The sequence below is a fragment of the Drosophila hydei genome, unplaced genomic scaffold (genome assembly GCF_003285905.1).
Source record: "Drosophila hydei strain 15085-1641.00,03,60 unplaced genomic scaffold, DhydRS2 tig00000149-arrow-pilon, whole genome shotgun sequence".
Taxonomy (NCBI): Eukaryota; Metazoa; Arthropoda; class Insecta; order Diptera; family Drosophilidae; genus Drosophila; species Drosophila hydei.
Window position 1 is genome coordinate 2,323,593 of NW_022045678.1, and position 18,084 is coordinate 2,341,676.

The 18,084-nt window shown below is 37.8% G+C and overlaps 2 protein-coding genes across 2 annotated transcripts; one reads left to right on the forward strand and one right to left on the reverse strand.

Moving 5' to 3' along the window:
- Positions 1–129: 129 nt before the first annotated feature.
- Positions 130–3,112, reverse strand: LOC111603938. The gene is made up of 4 exons (XM_023321767.2): positions 1,679–3,112; positions 1,170–1,456; positions 657–1,104; positions 130–591 (listed from the first exon to the last, which is right to left on the reverse strand). The coding sequence occupies exons 1-4, from the start codon at positions 2,823–2,825 to the stop codon at positions 242–244; spliced, it is 2,232 nt and encodes a 743-aa protein (XP_023177535.2). The 5' UTR covers positions 2,826–3,112; the 3' UTR covers positions 130–241.
- A 79-nt stretch (positions 3,113–3,191) lies between these two features.
- Positions 3,192–4,443, forward strand: LOC111603939 (60S ribosomal protein L13). Its single transcript, XM_023321768.2, has 4 exons — positions 3,192–3,278; positions 3,538–3,798; positions 3,867–4,175; positions 4,262–4,443. The coding sequence occupies exons 2-4, from the start codon at positions 3,556–3,558 to the stop codon at positions 4,364–4,366; spliced, it is 657 nt and encodes a 218-aa protein (XP_023177536.1). The 5' UTR covers positions 3,192–3,278; positions 3,538–3,555; the 3' UTR covers positions 4,367–4,443.
- The last annotated feature ends 13,641 nt before the right edge of the window (positions 4,444–18,084 follow it).

An 18,084-nucleotide genomic window follows, 5' to 3' on the forward strand; every position in this document is an offset into this window, starting at 1 on the left:
AAAACTTGCATAATTTACAACACTAACACATGCAGAGTTGCATTTGGTAATTTTCCACTTTTTGTTTGAATACTGTAATATTTCTGTAATAATTTCCCTCCGACACTAATAGGCCGCCATTTCCTCTTGCTCCAAATTCAATTTCCTTGTGGATATTATTGTATGTATATTTAATTACAGATTACAGAATTGCAGAGTTAGAAATATGCATATCCCATACAGTTAAAAACATTAAAATCTATTAAACATATATTGTGTCCTTTAAGCTGCTGCTACGATTCAAAAACAGTATCGCATCGATCTGATTCTGACTGCCAGTTAGCATAAAACGCTTATTGTAATCATAAATCTGTTCGCGCAACACCTTTTTGAAGTTTAGATTTACAACGCCAGGTACACCCTGATATAGTGTAGCCAAATCACGCAGCGTTCCATAGATATGACCCATCTTGTTCCACCACTCAAAGGGCGACTCGTCCAGCTGCACAATCACCTCGTTGCGATAACGCTTGAGATCCGTTTCCACCGTGCTATCGGCATCTCGCTTTGGAGGACTTGGTATCTCTGCAACATCAAACAGCAGTTCCAATTCTACAGAAAATCCATTTCAAATTAATTCAATAATTGCTTACATATGTTACAACTAGTCAACTTACTTGATTTCTTCGCGTTATGCGAAGCGGCAACTGCGACTGTCGAGCTACTGCCCGACTTGACATTTGGCTCAGTTTTAATGGTAACTGTTGGAGTGTTGCTTACAGCTGCAGCGGGTGCCACCTCAGTCGAATCTCCACTCTGGCTATCTGTGCCCATCGATCCGCCAAACGCCTTATTGTACTTCTGTGTTAGCATACGCACACAGCTGTCAAGATTATCAATTGTGGTTAGCCGATGGAAACGCGGATCAAGCAGCGCAGCGCTGGTCAGCGTATCATTTGCAATAATCTGTGATTGCAACACACTTGCAATCGTACGTTTGATGTTCATCATCAGAGGCTCATCCTGCTCTGCAATACCCAGTTTCTTGATCAATATCTTTGAAGTAATGGGTGACAACATGCTGCACAGTGGCATGTCTTCGCCACGCAACGTGTCCAATGCAATCTAGTAGACAAATTCAATATTTTATTATATTTTTGTGTATAAAGTTGAATGTCTTCTGGGCTTACCACTAGAGCGCTGAGCGCTTCAGTAACAGTTTTGGCTGTGATGACCAATTGATCCATATCTTCGGACCAAGATATGGACTCAGCAAAGAACTTAAGCAGCTCATACAGAGTCCACGGGAAGTGCTCATTATAGGCCGGCAACTCCGACACTTTGGAACTAATCTCTGCCGAATGACGTTGTATGATATCTTTAACCTGCTCCAGTGCTGTGGCCACCTCCTCCAGCTCAAAGACATGGCGCAGACACTTGTCAATCACCGATACATAGCAGAGCACAACGGGTATATCTGTACGGTGGTTCAATAAACATTTAATAGAGGATAAGATAAATGCAGTTAGTAACTGCTTTCCATGTTGACTAAATGAATCAAGATAAGTAGCCTTGTAGACTGGATGAACTATTGCTAGTCAAACTAAGTCTGTTAAATTGGAGTGTTTATATACATAGTATATACCCTGCACATCTCAGTCAACTTATAGGAATTTATAAAGAATATGATTTTACTTACTTTTCTCTTTGAGATAGCTCTGCAACAGATCATCCTCATCGTCATAGCTGACTATGGCCAGCGTACAATTGGGCAAATAGAAGTCGGCAAGCACTTCATCGAATGAGATGTACTCGGTATACTCTATGGTAGCATACATGACGCTGCGGACGCACTGCGTCTCATCACTCAAATAGTGATGATAGATGCTAAGGAATCGCCTCTGCTCCACGTTCATCCATTGCTCAAAGGCCAGCGAATAGGGCTTCTCGGCCGTAAAGTCGCGAGTAAAATCGCCTATTTCAGCGAATTTCAATGCATGCTGCTCGGTGATCAAAGCGTCAATCTTCTGCGGCATGGGCAGCGATGGCAAATTGCCCATGGCCAGGCGTATAAACTCGCTAATGCCCTGGTCATACAATGTCTCCACGGTGCGCAGGTCATGCACAACAATATCAGCTAAAGCCTCCGGCAAATTGGTAATATAGCTGCGCACCTGCATGCCTCCAGTGCCCTCTTCATGCTTGATATTTGCGCGCGTAAAATGCATTGTGCCGGACGCAGCTGTACTTTTGCGCTTACGCGCATACTTAAGATCACGCTGCTCGATGCTTATTGAGCGATCTTCCTCTTCAACCAGATTCTCGGCATCGTCATAGGTTAAAGGTACCATCGTCTCATAGAGCATTGTCTGAGAAGCGGCATCGTCTTCGGCCTGCATGGCAGCTGCGGCTGCGGCAGCCTCGTCCATATCCTCATCTTCATCATTCTCATGATGAGTGCGATTGTTAACGTATTCCAATTTGACACGGCGCGTGGAGACATTGCGCTTGGACAACGGCGGATGATTAAGATTACGCGGCGTCTTGCGCGGTGGAACTTGGATATCGTTCTCTTGACACAGGGCCTTGAACAGGTCCTTGTGGCGATGTTGCAAATGCGCACGCAAATTGGTTGTATTGCCATGGTTGGTCAACACTTTGTGGCATTTGATGCACACAACATTCTGCTTGGTAATTACCTCGTCATTATCGTTCGATGGAAAGCCGAAGTAGCGCCAATAGACGCTTTTCATTTTGGGCGAGTACAGCTTGGAAAAATTGAGCTGCGAGACATCTTCGTATTTGGCTTCAACAACCATTGGCGAACTAGCCACTCCGTCGTTCATTTTTTAGTTTATTTTGGTTGTTTATTGATATCTGATTACCGATGCCACAAAAAATAAGCGCGCAATTTCTCGATTATAGATAGTCAGTTCAATAGTCAATAGTTTTTTATCTGTATCAGAAAGTACAGTTCAGAGTTGCCACGCGACAGAGTAGTCAATCGATAAGGCAAATGGTTGTATTGTATGTCACAGATGCGCACAAATTGTATTTTTTCTATTTTTAATTGTTAGACACATTATAATCGCTGCGCAGTTGACATTTATTTTACGTCCGGCAGCGGTAAAATGTAAACTGTATGGAATTTTTGCTAACACTGATTGCATCACCAATCGATAGCTGGGGAAATTTGTGCGACAGCAAGGGTAATTTGTAAGGGAAATTTTTATTACTGTATATTCATGACGTGAAGTTGGTTGCGATTTTCTTTTTGATTCGTTGTTGGGTAGCAAAAGGTGTGTGGAATTTTACAACGCATAGAAATAAATACATTTTAATAAACACTGACACACAATATTTTGAGATTAAAAGATACAAAGATGGACCGCCAATTAGGCTATGAATTAACATCCAATATGTTGAAAATTATGTTAAAATAGTCGATAAAATATGAAAAAATAAGCCAGCCACGTGGTGTTACTCGTCGTTATTGGGTTATAATGCAAATATCTATATATATTTATGTGTGTGTATTTTTGCGATTGTTTATTGCAGCTAATCTAAACCGCCAAGATGGGTAAGGGTAACAATATGATTCCAAACCAGCATTACCACAAGTGGTGGCAGCGTCATGTGCGCACCTGGTTCAACCAGCCGGCGCGCAAGATCCGCAGACACGAGAACCGTGTCAAGAAGGCCAAGGCAGTCTTCCCACGTCCCGCTAGCGGTCCCCTGCGCCCAGTCGTGCGTTGCCCCACCATCCGCTACCACACAAAGTTGCGTACCGGTCGCGGATTCACCGTTGAGGAGCTTAAGGTACGTGAATCAATAATTCTCTACTTGCTATTTTTAAATATTAAATTTATAAATTTGATTAATTACAGGGTGCTGGCTTGAGCTATAAATTCGCAAAGACCATCGGCATTGCTGTCGATCGTCGTCGCAAGAACAAGTCACTGGAGTCGCGTCAGCGCAACATTCAGCGTCTGAAGGAATACAGAAGCAAACTGATTCTGTTCCCCATCAATGAGAAGAAGATCCGCAAGGGCGAATCTACTGTTGAGGAATGCAAGTTGGCTACCCAGCTGCAAGGACCAGTTATGCCCCTTAAGAAGGAGCTGCCTACTGTTGTTGAGTTCCGTGATGTTACACAGGACGAGAAGAAGTTCAAGGCATTCGCTACTCTGCGCAAGGTGCGTTCTAACTATGATTTATTTCTATTTTTATTTATCATAATTTTGATTGATTGTTTACTTATCAACAATGTCTTTGTTTACAGGCACGTACTGATGCTCGTTTGGTTGGCATTCGCGCTAAGAAAGCCAAGGAAGCAGCTGAGAGCGAGGAGGGCGCCAAGGCCGATGCCAAGAAGGCCAAGAAGTAAACTGCATCTAGACCTGATAATTCTGTCTACAATAACAACAACCAGAATAAAGTTTTAGTTTTTTTCATAAACGTGAATGCCTTATAGTTGTTTTCATCTATCCCTATTGTATGAACCTAGTCAAGCGAGATACAGAATTTTTATTGTACTTTAAATCAGCTGCTGAAATATCCAATTGGTGCGTGCCCTACTTGTCCTATGTGCAACATTTGTTAAGGAGATCCAGAAGTCGGATTTACCTTTAGCAGAACAATGAACCAGAAGTAACAATGGAAGCATTTACTTATGGCAGCTGTTTGTAATCTCTGGACACGCCACAGTCCTTCAATACGAAAATCTTGTTTGAACGTTTGCTGTGCGGGTGCCATCTGTGCTGCTTGGTGTGACAAAGACAATAAGAATCTCTTACGGAGTTTAAAAAAGATGCGAATGGATGAATTGGTAGTTATTTTGAAATAATTTGGCAGAGAATAACAAAGTTATAGAGTATAGATATTTAACAATTTAATGGTAATATTTAGCATTTAATTTTCAGACTTGAAAGTATAGTATCAAAATGTAACAATCGACGAAGTCAAAATAGGGATATTTTTCATTGAATTATAGAAGTCTGTAATAATTCAGTAGATCTATAAATTGAATCTCTTAGCTTACATTTATATTCATTTATTCAGATCTGCAAGTCTTAATGTATACTCAAAATGTTTTAAGTAAAGTTAATATTTAGCGCATTTTTTATTTTTATATGTATATGAAAAATAAAAAATATGTATGCAAAATATTTTTTAGTTTTAATTTTTACATTTTTAATTTGATTGATGATTCTTATAACTATATATTTCATTATATTTTATATAATATATATTTTTTAAAATATATATATAAGCTAATACAAGTTAAAAAATTAAAAAAAAATTTTTTTGTGTATATATATTTTTAATTCTTATCAGTTTTAAATAAATATTCAATATATTTAATGTATGTCTTATAATACTTTATATATTTTATTAAAATATATAGTGTATGGTTTTTATAATATATTATAATGATATTGAATATATTTCGTAATAATATGTAAATATTCTAACACAATTTATTTTTTCTTAGCCACAGCCCTGACCTGGCAAATGTCGTCATACTTTCTTCGCATATTAGGTTACTAAATAAGTGTAGGAATCAGCTTATGGATTAAGGATAAAATTCCTTTGTTATATCCAATTTGAGCCGATTTCATGCAGATGCTACAAATTATCTTATTTAGTATCTTACATACTAATGGAGCTGCTATAATATTAAGTTTAAATTCTGTTATATATAGTTTATTAAAATTTTTAAATTTTATTGTTTTTCATATAAGTTTTTTGTTAAGAAAGGATACTGAATAATATAAATACTTTCATTACTATAAGCTAAAAAAATATATAAATTGTGTATATAATAAAAAGAAAAATTTGCCACAGTTCAGCCTCTCTGACCTCCAGATAAGCTCACAATTACTGGGTGCTAAGTGCCATATTGTTTATGTGTGGCCTCTAACACAGCGCAGGCACAATGGAAACCCTAACATCTGAGCACAATTCATAGTGAAATTATAATCAACAGAACAAGATTAACAACTGCGTTTAGTGCAACATATGCAAAAGGAAAACTTTTGCAGCATCCATAAAAAGAAGGCAGGAAAGAAAGGGTTGCAGTTGCTGCCAGCCCAAATTCAATTATCGGGATGCTGCTGTGGCTGCTGTGGTTGGCTGTGTTTGGCTGTGTCTGCTACCCGCACCTTGAGCCTTGTTTATGCATTTCAATGATTTTTATTTCATTTAACCTTGTTTTCCTGCTTCTCTTTCTCTCGCTCTCTCCCTGTCTCTACTTCGCTTGTTTCGTGTCAAATGCATTCAAATTTTTATTATTGAAATTTATGAGCGCAAAAGTGATTTTCCTCATAGTTTTTCCTGAACTGATTTTTTTTCGTGTGGTTGTTATGCCGGTGGCTTAGGGTGTTATAGTTGGGGTGGGGTGGTTGCTAACGGTAAACAACCATACTGAATGACACCAAACGTAATTGGCAATTGTTTTGCCTTTTGTGTGTGTGTGTGTGTGTGTGTGTGTGTATGTGTGTGTACTTCGTTACCTTTTGTGACAGTTGCTCTACCCAAAAGTTTTTTGTTTTGTTTTCTTTTTTTCGTTTTGCAACATGTGCGCGTGGGTCCATCAAATGCAGATCTGAGCGTCTCATTTGAATGCGCGAAAGTTGCTTGTGGGGCACGAGGAGAAAAGTTTTTGATTTGAAATTTCATTTTCTCAAATGCATTTCAACTTCTCGCACTTTAAATGTGAAATCAATTTTGCTTTAACCGCTACAGCCACGTAATTGATGTCAGAGCTTCAGGGATTTATTCCTTCTCGCAGTGGGTTAATATGCATATGTGCGACATGTGCCGACGTGTCTCTGCGTGTGTGTGTGTGCTCAAGTGTCTGCACCATAAACGCAATCAGTGCTTAATGATCCATACAGCAATTGGATTAGTGCGTGCCCGGCAGGCAAACAAAACAGCAGCAGCAGCAGCAGCAGCTTGGGCAGAGGGAGGAGCAGGAACAGAAGCAGGAGGAATAGCAACAGAGACATTCAGTAGCTGCTGCAACATAGGCTTGTCCTTGGCAGAGTGGGCTTGGTCCTTGCTCCGATTTGCATTTGAAAGAAGCGACGCTTAAGCTGCTGTCGATGAAACACATTTGTTCTTTAGCCATTATCTGTATAAAACTAGAGCAGCTTAGTGAAATGGGGCAACATTCTTGAAGATATATAGAGCCACTAAATTAATTTAAATTTCTTTTACTTAGTATTTTCTTTTATTTGGTATTTGGTATTTGTATATCAACTGTAAGTTTAAGTTGAATAAAATTGTTTAAAAATTTTTATAAAATTATAACAATGTAAAATTTATAAATCTTTAGTAATGTTCTCTACTATGTTACTATTTGATTTCAGTATTCTGTAGAGACAGAGAGAGAGGGATAGAGGACAAGAGAGAGAGAGAGAGAGAGACAGGCAGAAAGAGAGAAAGGGAGATTCAGACCTCTACATCTATCAAACTTTTTCTCTCTCTCTCTCTCTCTCTACATTATTTGTCGATCTGCCTAACTCACTGTAGGCCCTGCCCTCAATCTCTCTCTCTTATTCTCTTCCTTATTCCCACTCGCTCTCTCCCTCCATCTCTATCTGCATTTTTCTTTCTGTCTCTCATTCTCTTCTATTTCTGTCGTTTTTTTTATTTTCTCTGACTGATTGGCTCTCATCTCTCTCTCACTTTCTCGCTCTCGTTCTCTCTCCCTCTCTCTCACTTCCCCCCTCTCTCTGTCCCACTTGTCCCCACATTTTTTATCTGCACCCATAAACAATAGCTCACTTACAACCTTGATTTTCCACATCAGTCTATTGTGCACACATCCCTCAGCTTCAGGCCTCTCCAAAAAATGGCCTATTATTTTTCTATAAAATCACCCAAAACGAAACAATATTCAGCAAGGAAAAAAAAACATATTAATCAAATATGCAAATAAGCGAGGCACATTGAATAACACTTAGCTGGCCACAAACAATTTGTTTGAAATGCGCAATTTATGAGAGGCGGGTTCCCGGGGTCCCCTCTCGGCCGTTCCGTTGCCATTTAAGATTTTCACGCATCATCTATCAAAAATTGGCAAAGCATAAAAAATGCGCATGCAAATATGAGAGGACCCTCGGCTAGGTATGAAAAAGCCGTCTGTTGCCTTTTTTTGTTGAGTGCCAATCAAAAGGCAACAACTCGACTCGAGTCGATTATGAGATCAATGCCAAAAAGGGGCTGTGGGCGGGGCAGGCGGGCAGGCAAAACAAATCGTAAAAAATGCAAATTGCAAGACGAATCGAACAAATGGGCGCGAGCTAACAAAAATCGCATTAGATGCCGACTACAATGGGCTGCAAAATTCTCGCATATGCAAATCATAATTGGCGAAAAATATGCAAATAAGCCAAGAGCTGCAGGGAGAGAGGGGGAGGGAGATAGATGCCTCAAATTGCAAATTGTAAATTAAGTAAGAACTTTACAGTCAGACCCCATCGACTGCATTTCTCCCGTTCATGATCCTAAAACAAGTCAATTTATGCAACATTCATATTCGCTGATTTGGCATGCCTCAATGGATGGGGCAACGGGCCAACATTGATGCAGCTGTAAGGCTTGAAGAGCTTTGCTTTAAGACTGCGAATATATCTATATCTATATCTATATCTATATCTATATCTATATCTATATCTATATCTATATCTATATCTATATCTAGAGCGACGAGCGAGAGCGAGAGCGAGAGCGAGAGCGAAGAGAGCGAGAGCGAGAGCAGAGAGAGCGAGAGCGAGAGCGAGAGCGAGAGCGAGAGCGAGAGCGGAGCGAAGCGAGAGCGCGAGCGAAGCGAGAGCGAGAGCGAGAGCGAGAGCGAGAGCGAGAGCGAGAGCGAGAGCGAGAGCGAGAGCGAGAGCGAGAGCGAGAGCGAGAGCTAGGCGAGAGCGAGATAGCGAGGAGCGAGAGCGAGAGCGAGAGGAGAGCGAGAGGAGAGCGAGACGAGAGCGAGAGAGAGCGAGAGCGAGAGCGAGAGCGAGAGCGAGAGCGAGAGCTGAGAGCGAGAGCGAGAGCGAGAGCGAGAGCGAGTAGCGAGAGCGAGAGCGAGAGCGAAGGAGAGCGAGAGCGAGCGAGAGCGAGAGCGAGAGCGAGAGCGAGAGCGAGAAGCGAGAGCGAGCGAGAGAGAGAGAGCGAGAGCGAGAGCGAGAGCGAGAGCGAGAGCGAGAGCGAGAGCGAGAGCGAGAGCGAGAGGCGATAGCGAGAGGAGAGCGAGAGCTAGAGCGAGAGCGAGAGCGATAGCGAGAGCAGATCGAGAGCGAGAGCGAGAGCGAGCTAGATCGAGAGCATGAGCGGAGCGGATCGAGAGCGAGAGCTAAGCTATATCAGATCGAGAGCGAGAGCGATAGCGAGATCGAGGCGAACTAGGAGAGCGATAGCGAGAGCGAAGCTAGAGGAGAGCTAGAGCGATACGAGAGCTATAGCGAGAGCGAGAGCGAGAGCTAGAGCTATATCTATAGCTAATCTAACTAATCGATATCATATCTATACTAGATCTAATCGATATCTTATCATATCTATATCTATATCTATATCTATATCTATATCTATATCTATATCTATATCATATCTATATCTATATCTATATCTATATCTATATCTATATCTATCTATATCTATATTTATCTATATCTATATCTATATCTATATCTATCTATATCTATATCTATATATATATCTATATCTATATCTTATATCTATATCTATATCTATATCTATATCTATATCTATATCTATATCTATATCTATATCTTTATCTAGCTTCACTCTAGCTTCTCAATAGGTTTCAATCTTGCCCAACTGTTATCGCATAAAGCCAATATACTCTTCTTTCACACTGTGAACGAGTATTTTAAAGTGAAAACTACATCGTTTTGCATTTATTACAATTGCTGTGCTCGAGCTGCTTGACAGGTTGAATGTCCTTCGGCGCTGACGTGACGCTGTCTCCCTCTCTCATGTGCAACGAAATCAATTTGCATATCTGTATGTGGGCGTGGCACTTCCGAATAGCAACATAGCCACATTTTGGGGCATTGTGCCAGAAAATTACAAAATGTTGTTGCTCTAGCAGCATTTAGCCAACTTCGAAGTTTGAGATAATTAATGTGGCTATATTCTAAAGGACCTCTTGCGTGCATAGGTGTGTGGGTCAATGTGTGTGTAGGTGTGCATGTGCATATGTGTGCCTGCCTAGGTGTATGTAAGGTAGGTAAGTGGTCGTGTTGGTGTGGCTGCAATGATAGTGTGTGTTTGTGTGTCATTGGGATTGTGTGTTAGGTAAAAGCTTAAATATGTATTTGATAGGCAATTTCCTAGAATCAAATAGACAGTTTATGCATTGAAAAGCAGCTTGACAATACGAAAATGGAAAGTATGCATAGAAAATGCATGCATGAATATAATTATAAACATGAAAGTTCTAAGTAGACTTACAGGCAAGGTAGTCATGGCAAAATATATGATTTTTGTGAGGTTTTCGTTTCTCGAAATTAAATTTGATCAAATTTATTCGAAAAGAAAATGATAAATATTTTAATATTTATTATTAAATTTGATAAGACTTTATCTAAAAGAATCAGATTGCCAGTTCAAAACTCTACTCACTGAAATAAGATTATTAAAAAAATAAATAAAAGTATTCACAAGTTCATCAACTCAGATCATACTTAATTTTTAATAGCTTCTGTGCATGTGTTTAGTGAGAATATTGCAAGCCTTTAATATTTTCAATAAGGAGCCAAATTTAATCTCTAGCCAATATGTAGAGCCTCAATATTTGACTGGTTATTAGTGCACTGTCAAAAGTACATAAAAATGTTTAGTTTAATCCAAAACCACTTTATCTGGATTTTGTTTACATTTCAATCAGGCTTAAATATTAGAGCTACAAAAATATTTAATAACTAAAAAAATTAATTTTTTGGTTAATAAATTTAGAATTTCGTCAAGCGCTTATAGACTGAGTAATAACAATATAAGCTGACAGACATATCAAAATAAAATATATGTTAGAATAATAGCCAAATAGTTTATTTCCTCGCAGTAAATAACGCAGGTCAAGGAATTAAATAACAATATCAATACAAGACTGTTTACAATTTTAATATATGGTTTTGGAGAGATAGAGAGAGAGATAGAGAGAGATAGATAGATAGATAGATAGATAGATAGATAGATAGATAGATAGATAGATAGATAGACAGATAGATAGATAGATAGATTCTTTAGAAACCTTAGTTTTTTTTTACTTTTTTTAAAAAAGCTCTTATGTCTATGCAGTATGAGCTCAAATGAACGCGAAAAATTAATATTTCGAGTTATAGGATAAAACATTTTGAACACATACTTGAGGTTTTCAGCACGTCAAAAACCTGAAGAGAACTATAGTATATCATTTCGGGTAGATATATTTTCGTGGAGTGTATAATTAAGATTTAAGTACATTAAAAATCCTTTAAATATATCATAATATAGCTTTAAAATTTAATACAAAATGTATTCAATCAATAAAAGCTTTCAAAAATATATTCTAAACTCTTTTCCCAGCTTTTAAAAGATCACAATATCCGATACGAAAACCTTTTAGCTCGTACAGCTGATATGTAAAGTGTTTAAATTTTAACTAAGCCACAATGAGGCCAATTTTCGAAGGGGACTCTGAGCCGCGGAGCACTTGAAGCACAGGCAATTGGACAACTGTGCAAAAGCGATAGAAAAACGAAAGTCCCAGCAGAGCGAAGTTTATCGCATAATCACGAGCAGACAACAGATTTTAATTTTCGACCTAAAAAACACATGTTCGAAAATTGTCCAGAGACCACAAGAAACCGCTCGGCCCAACAAGTGAAACATTTGAATGCGCTTTAAAGCCAAGTGTCTGTGTGTAATGCGATATTTAAATTTTGTATAAAAAAAGAGGAGGAAACGATACACAAATAGTCGGATAAGTTTCCGTATGAGGGCTGCTGGCGAAATGGGTGGGTTGCTCCGAACCTGTTAATGTGAATACAATAGAGCTACTTGAGGGTCGGCGCGGCGCCCGAGCCAAACGATCATTTAATCACGCCGCGGAACAACCCTCTGCAACCCCTCGGCGCAATAAAAAAAGGTCTTCTGACTTTCAATTAATCAAATTATCTCGCCCAGGGGTTGGCACCGAGCACAGCATCCACTCCAAAATAAAAATTGCAGCCGGGCAAACATTTGTCCACTTTTCGCAATTTGTACAGGTCAAACTTTTCGAACTGTCTACGTTTATATTTCATGCACACACACACATATATATATATATTTTTTTCAGATATTTTGATTGTTATCATTTGTCGCGCGCTGTGCAGAAACATCAATAAATTGTCAAAAGCTGTCAAAATTTTTAATGACTGTGTGACGCCTAATAACCGGGAATCGATTTGTTCGACTCTCGGCTCCTGATATCGGTTTGCAATTTTGATTTTTATAGACTTCTCTCTCATTTTTTATGCTACTGTGAACATTTTTATGAATTGCCCTACCTTCGCGCCTAGTTTGTCTGCTGTGGGCCATCAGCCACCATTTTAAAGTTTTTCTGCGGTCACTCAATAGTCGAACATGTGGGCTGAATGAAGAATCAATCATGCGTTTGCCAACTGAAGCACTTTTTACTATTTTTGGGCTGTACAAATTTACCAAAAAAAACTCCGATTTTTTAAACTTGCTTTCAATGTTACTGGAAAAATAACAGAAGTATAAATATAAACATATTTTGCATATATAAAAAAAAAGACTTGGAAATCAGTAAAAAAATCATAAAAGATTTAAATATTTATATCATTATCAACATCATTTGCTTTCAATTAACATATATAATATTTTAAATAAATTAAAAATCTTAAATATATTTAAATAATTCTTAGATTTCTAAATATTTTTAAATTTATATAATTAAATATTAATAATCATTTTTATTTATGTAATATGTAATTTATTTTATATTTATATATATTTTAAGCATGCTTATGTAAATGTATTTAAATTAGATTTTTTAATTTATATAATATATAATATTTGACATATAGAAATTATGTTCATAATTAAATATATATATATAATTATATATTAATATATGTGCATAAATATATTTTATATTTTTTATTAATTAATTTCAAATACTAAATAATATTATGTGCATAAATATATTTTATATTTTATTAATTAATTTCAAACACCAAATACTATTATTATACTATAGATAGGAGAAACTCTAAGCCTTTGGCAACGCTTGGCTAAACTATGCCGAATGGTTTAAACGGAATCACGCCCAATGCACACTCCACAATCCAAGTCTCCCTGCGTTCTCTTCAAGCCAAGCAAAAAAAAAAAAGAAAACAAAAGATTGTTTTTGGAAGCCCCAAAATGTTGCAATTCTCACGAAATGCAACGGACTTGGACAGTTTGACAGTACAAACCGCAGCAATCAACACTTCTGCACCTGTGCCCAATGACGAACGACCACAGAGACAGTTCAGCCCATTCTCAGAGACTCGAACTCCGCCCCGTTCGAGGCATTCGCTATTTATAGACTCGATTGCATGCAGCTAACTTTGCCAAGTGCACGTTGTGCTAACCCTTTGATTGCGATTCCTGTTGGGCTATCATTAAAAAAGAAGCCTTTAAGGTCTGAAACAGGAACGTGACAGGGACAACGGGACAAGTCAATGGTTGTATGACATGCATAAATTAACGTAACTGTAACAGTCTCACATAATTCACTTCATTAACGGGCAACAACCCCTCAACCCTTTCTGGGCAGTTGGCAGAGAGTATCAGCAGCGGCATATGCAAATAATGCCGCATCATTAGAGCATTCACAATCCAAATCCCAATCTAAATCCGAACCAGTGCAAGTGCAGCCAGCCCATCGAAAGGGTTGCGGTTGACAGTGCGAAGCACGTGTCGAGCAGCGTCAGAAAATTATTTTTATTTTTTTTTTATTTTTTTAACTGAACTCGAACCTGTGACCTCGCCACGTATTTGCATATGTTGTTGTTCACAGCGATTAGTGGGCCATGGATATGGAAAATTTGTTTTTGGCCATTTGTCTGCTTGCGGTTTGGCCGGTTCCTAGAAACAACAAAAAAGGGTTGACAGCCAACTGAGTGCCAAAAATAACTTTGAAACTCGACTGTGGGCTGAGCTCTTGTCCCATTCTTGTCAAATTTTATATTTGCAGGCAGTTTAAAAAACAGGAGGGATTTAGTAACAAACTATTTAACTAACTATGCGCTTTGACCAAGGGCGTGCTTTATTTCGGATTAGTTAGAAAATTAAACAACATATTAAAGGGTTCACAATTCTGACTTAGATAGAAATGAATGAGTGTAGTACCTAGCTGAAGATAAAACTGGACAGATCCATGGAATTGATAGTTATATTGAGAGTAGTCAATTCTATACTCATATTGTTTAACTATCAATCTAACTATAAACAGAGTCTAAATCCTCGGTTTTAGTGTATGATTTATAAATATAGAAATTATTAATAAATATAAATATATAAAGAAGCAGAGTCTAAATCCTCGTTTTTAGTGTATGATTTATAAATATAGCAATTATTAATAAATATAAATATATATAAAGAAACAGAGTTATATCAACTCACTCAGCAACTAGGGCAGAAATAGTAATTGATCAGATAGCAAAGAGAAAGGTCAGGCTACTCCGCAGCTTAGCGAATAAATTTAATTACAATATCAGGAAGCTTTCCAACTAAGCAAATTAAAATATCAGGACACTCTAGGGCTTTGCTGGAAGATGAATTAGTCATGGTTGGCATCGATCTACCAGCGTCCACGTCATTTACTCCAACTACTTTTTAGTCTCGAATTAAACTTAAATAAAAGTAGAGCAAATCCTTTACTGATATAAATTTAAGTTTAATGTATGAACCAATCTTGAGTTATATGTATATCTATATCATGACTTGAATATTGAACATATGTATGTTTAGCATTTGCAGATGACTTTATGATCTCTGTCCAAGATCTGTCTCAAGAAGCATATAGAGAGAACGTGATGCGACTGAAGAGTGCACTAATTTGCAAACTTATAATTCACTCCAACACAAATGATGATCTTGATCTTATTGATAAATTTCTCAAATGTCTTAACAATATCTAACTTTAAACATTGCCTGTGATAATGTGACATTTATAGTTAAAAGTATTTTGATATTATAAATATATCATCAATTTACAAACATCCAACAGATTTTACTGTGGTCACATTCTGTTGCGTTATCCGAAGCCTCAACATATAATTTCCTTTAAGTATATGTACCTTTAAGTATCAGTGAGTAAAGTGATCTAATCTAACTGAAAAGATTAATCAATTTCAGCTGTCGTCTTGGAACTTTCAAGTTCAATTTGTTCAATTGAATAGAACAAGAACCTAGATAGGAGCTCGGAGGATGATGATATTTGTATGGGTTTATAACATTCTTCTTTCTCAATATATTTATAGATATGTTAACTATATTATGTCCATCAGTTATGCTTTCCTTTATTGACTTTTTTACCCTTTAAAAACCTCTTTAATCTATCTCTTCTTCAAAAATCTTTAATATGCCGACTCATTTGTTTTTTTTTTCATTTTAAACATCTTTCTATTGGAATCTTTTCTATTAACTTTGTTTCAGCCTTTAATTTTGCTGGCTTATCATATGCTTGACGCCTCTAGAAATCGGCTTTCGATTCTCTTTTGCCTTTTTCCCACACACCGAGAGTCGGCAAATTAAGCCACAACAAATTTGACCTTGTTAAGTTTTGCTCAAACAGTCCGCAAACACCAGCAAAAAGCGAAAAAGAAGACAACAAAATAAAAGCAGAGAAATAACATCAAGCAGGGCGTCTGGCAGATTCCCAGCATTGTCTTACGACCTGCTCACATGAGCGAGCGTCGACAAGGCAGTGGCCTACCTCAGTTTGTAGCTTGTAGTTTGTGGCTGATCAATGGGCAGTGCCGGCGTCGGGATGCTGCAGACCGGGCCTCCACGTTTAATCCACTCATAAGTCACGCCGTCGTTTGAGTCTGTGTGAAGCGAGGGAGTTGCTCGATAAGTGCCCAACCTGCTGACTGCGTTGCATGTGCTTCTTGGACTTTTGTCTGGCTCCACTGTAGCACAGTGATGAAAGACTTACAGAGACTTTATGTATATGCAAAATATATTCAAATTGTCACTTTATATTTCTAGACGATATCGCATAAATAGCTGTGTTGCTCGGGATACAGCTAAGCCACATTTGAGGAAATTTAAGGCATATTTATATAATAGAGACTACGCACAAGCAATGTATATTAAAATGAATGATTTATTTATTTTTTTTTAAGTATATTTCTTTTTATCATTTATCTTCAAAGAAAACAAAAAACAGTTTTCTGTTCTAAAATACACATAATATTCCCCTTATAATAATTTGAATATGTTACAGATGCCACTAAATCCATATATAATAAACAATTTGTATAAATTGCAAAAAGAAAAGTAAAGTTAGGCATGAAAGCGATATGGTATCAGTACATAAGAAAAGATGCTTTGCATGAAGGTAAACACCATTATTATGCATAATATAGCAATCAATAAATCACGCCTAATTGTATGTATAGTGGTGTGTGCATAAAGTGTTAACATTTTCATAACATTCAATTAACTGCATCGACTGCCGAGTGCAAGAGTTCTTGGCAGAGAGTCCGCCAGGGCGATTGGGGCTTGCGCGCGTCACGACACCATCTATGGGCAACAAAAGCAACTACCACAGCAATAACAACAACAAGAACGGTTACAACCGCAACCTACAATAAAGTGCAAGAGCGCAACGCAAAGATAAAAGGCAATAACAAAGGCGCAGAATGAACAGCAGCAAAAGCAAATGCAAAAACAAAAACAACGCCATGATAAAGGAATCACTGAGATCGCCTTCAACTTCTGCCAACGATGCGTTTGTATGTATGCATATGGAGAAGACGGCGATGATGCGACGATGTGATTGAAACAAAACATCTTATTATTACCTACGACCGAGGACCAGCAAAAAGAACGACCCCGTGCGACCTCGATGTGGACCTGGACATGTACCAAAGACAGCCAGGTACTGACCAGCAAAAAAAAATAAGAAGAGCGTGCAAAAGCAACAAATTCCCACGCTCAGAGGCTGCCCTTTGTCGACGTCTTCGTTGTTGTCGTTGTCGGTCGCCCCCTCCGCATCCCGCCCCATATAAGGCGCAAGCTGGGAAACGTCCTTACCGCCCCATTCGAAGATTGTGCGAAAGCTGACCCGAGCAGTGCCAAAAATGTCTGCGGCTTTCTTCCCCCCCTCTTTCTCTCTCTCTCACTCGCTTGCTCAGTCAAACAAATGTTTGACTTCTTGTTGTAGGCAGTTTTGTGATTGATTTCACTTTGGTTTCTTGGTATGCCTTTTGACTTTCACAGCTCATTGGGCTCGCAATGTCGCTCACACGATAATGCAGACTACATGCATACATAAGCATACATATATGTGTGCATGTAAGGCGAGGCATCCTCCGCAGATTCACTCAGACACAAGCTCTGGCATACGGACAGGTTAAAAATCGACAGGTATCAAGTGGTGAACGCTTATAATTATAGTATTTAGTGGTGCGTAAAATGTGATACTTATTTTTTTTTGTCAAAATCTTTGAGGTTTTTAAATTGACTAGGGGTAGTCATGCGAAGAAACGACAATTATATGCTCATTAGTTTTGCTCAAGTTGCAAAATATTACCATGGTTTAAAAAGTTATTCACTTCAATTTATTTAACAATGTATGATAAAATTGAAGAAAATGTAAAACATTTTTAAAGATTGGTCTGCTTATTATAAATCGATAAATAATCTATATATTTTTAATTTTATATTTTATATTTATATATTCTTCAAATGGAAATTAAAATATTTTTTATTTTATAAAATTAAAAACAAAAAAAAACATGTTAATTTTCAAATATGTTAATTAATTAAGTTAATATTCTAGTTGTTTATTCAATAATTTGTTTAAATATTTACTAGTTT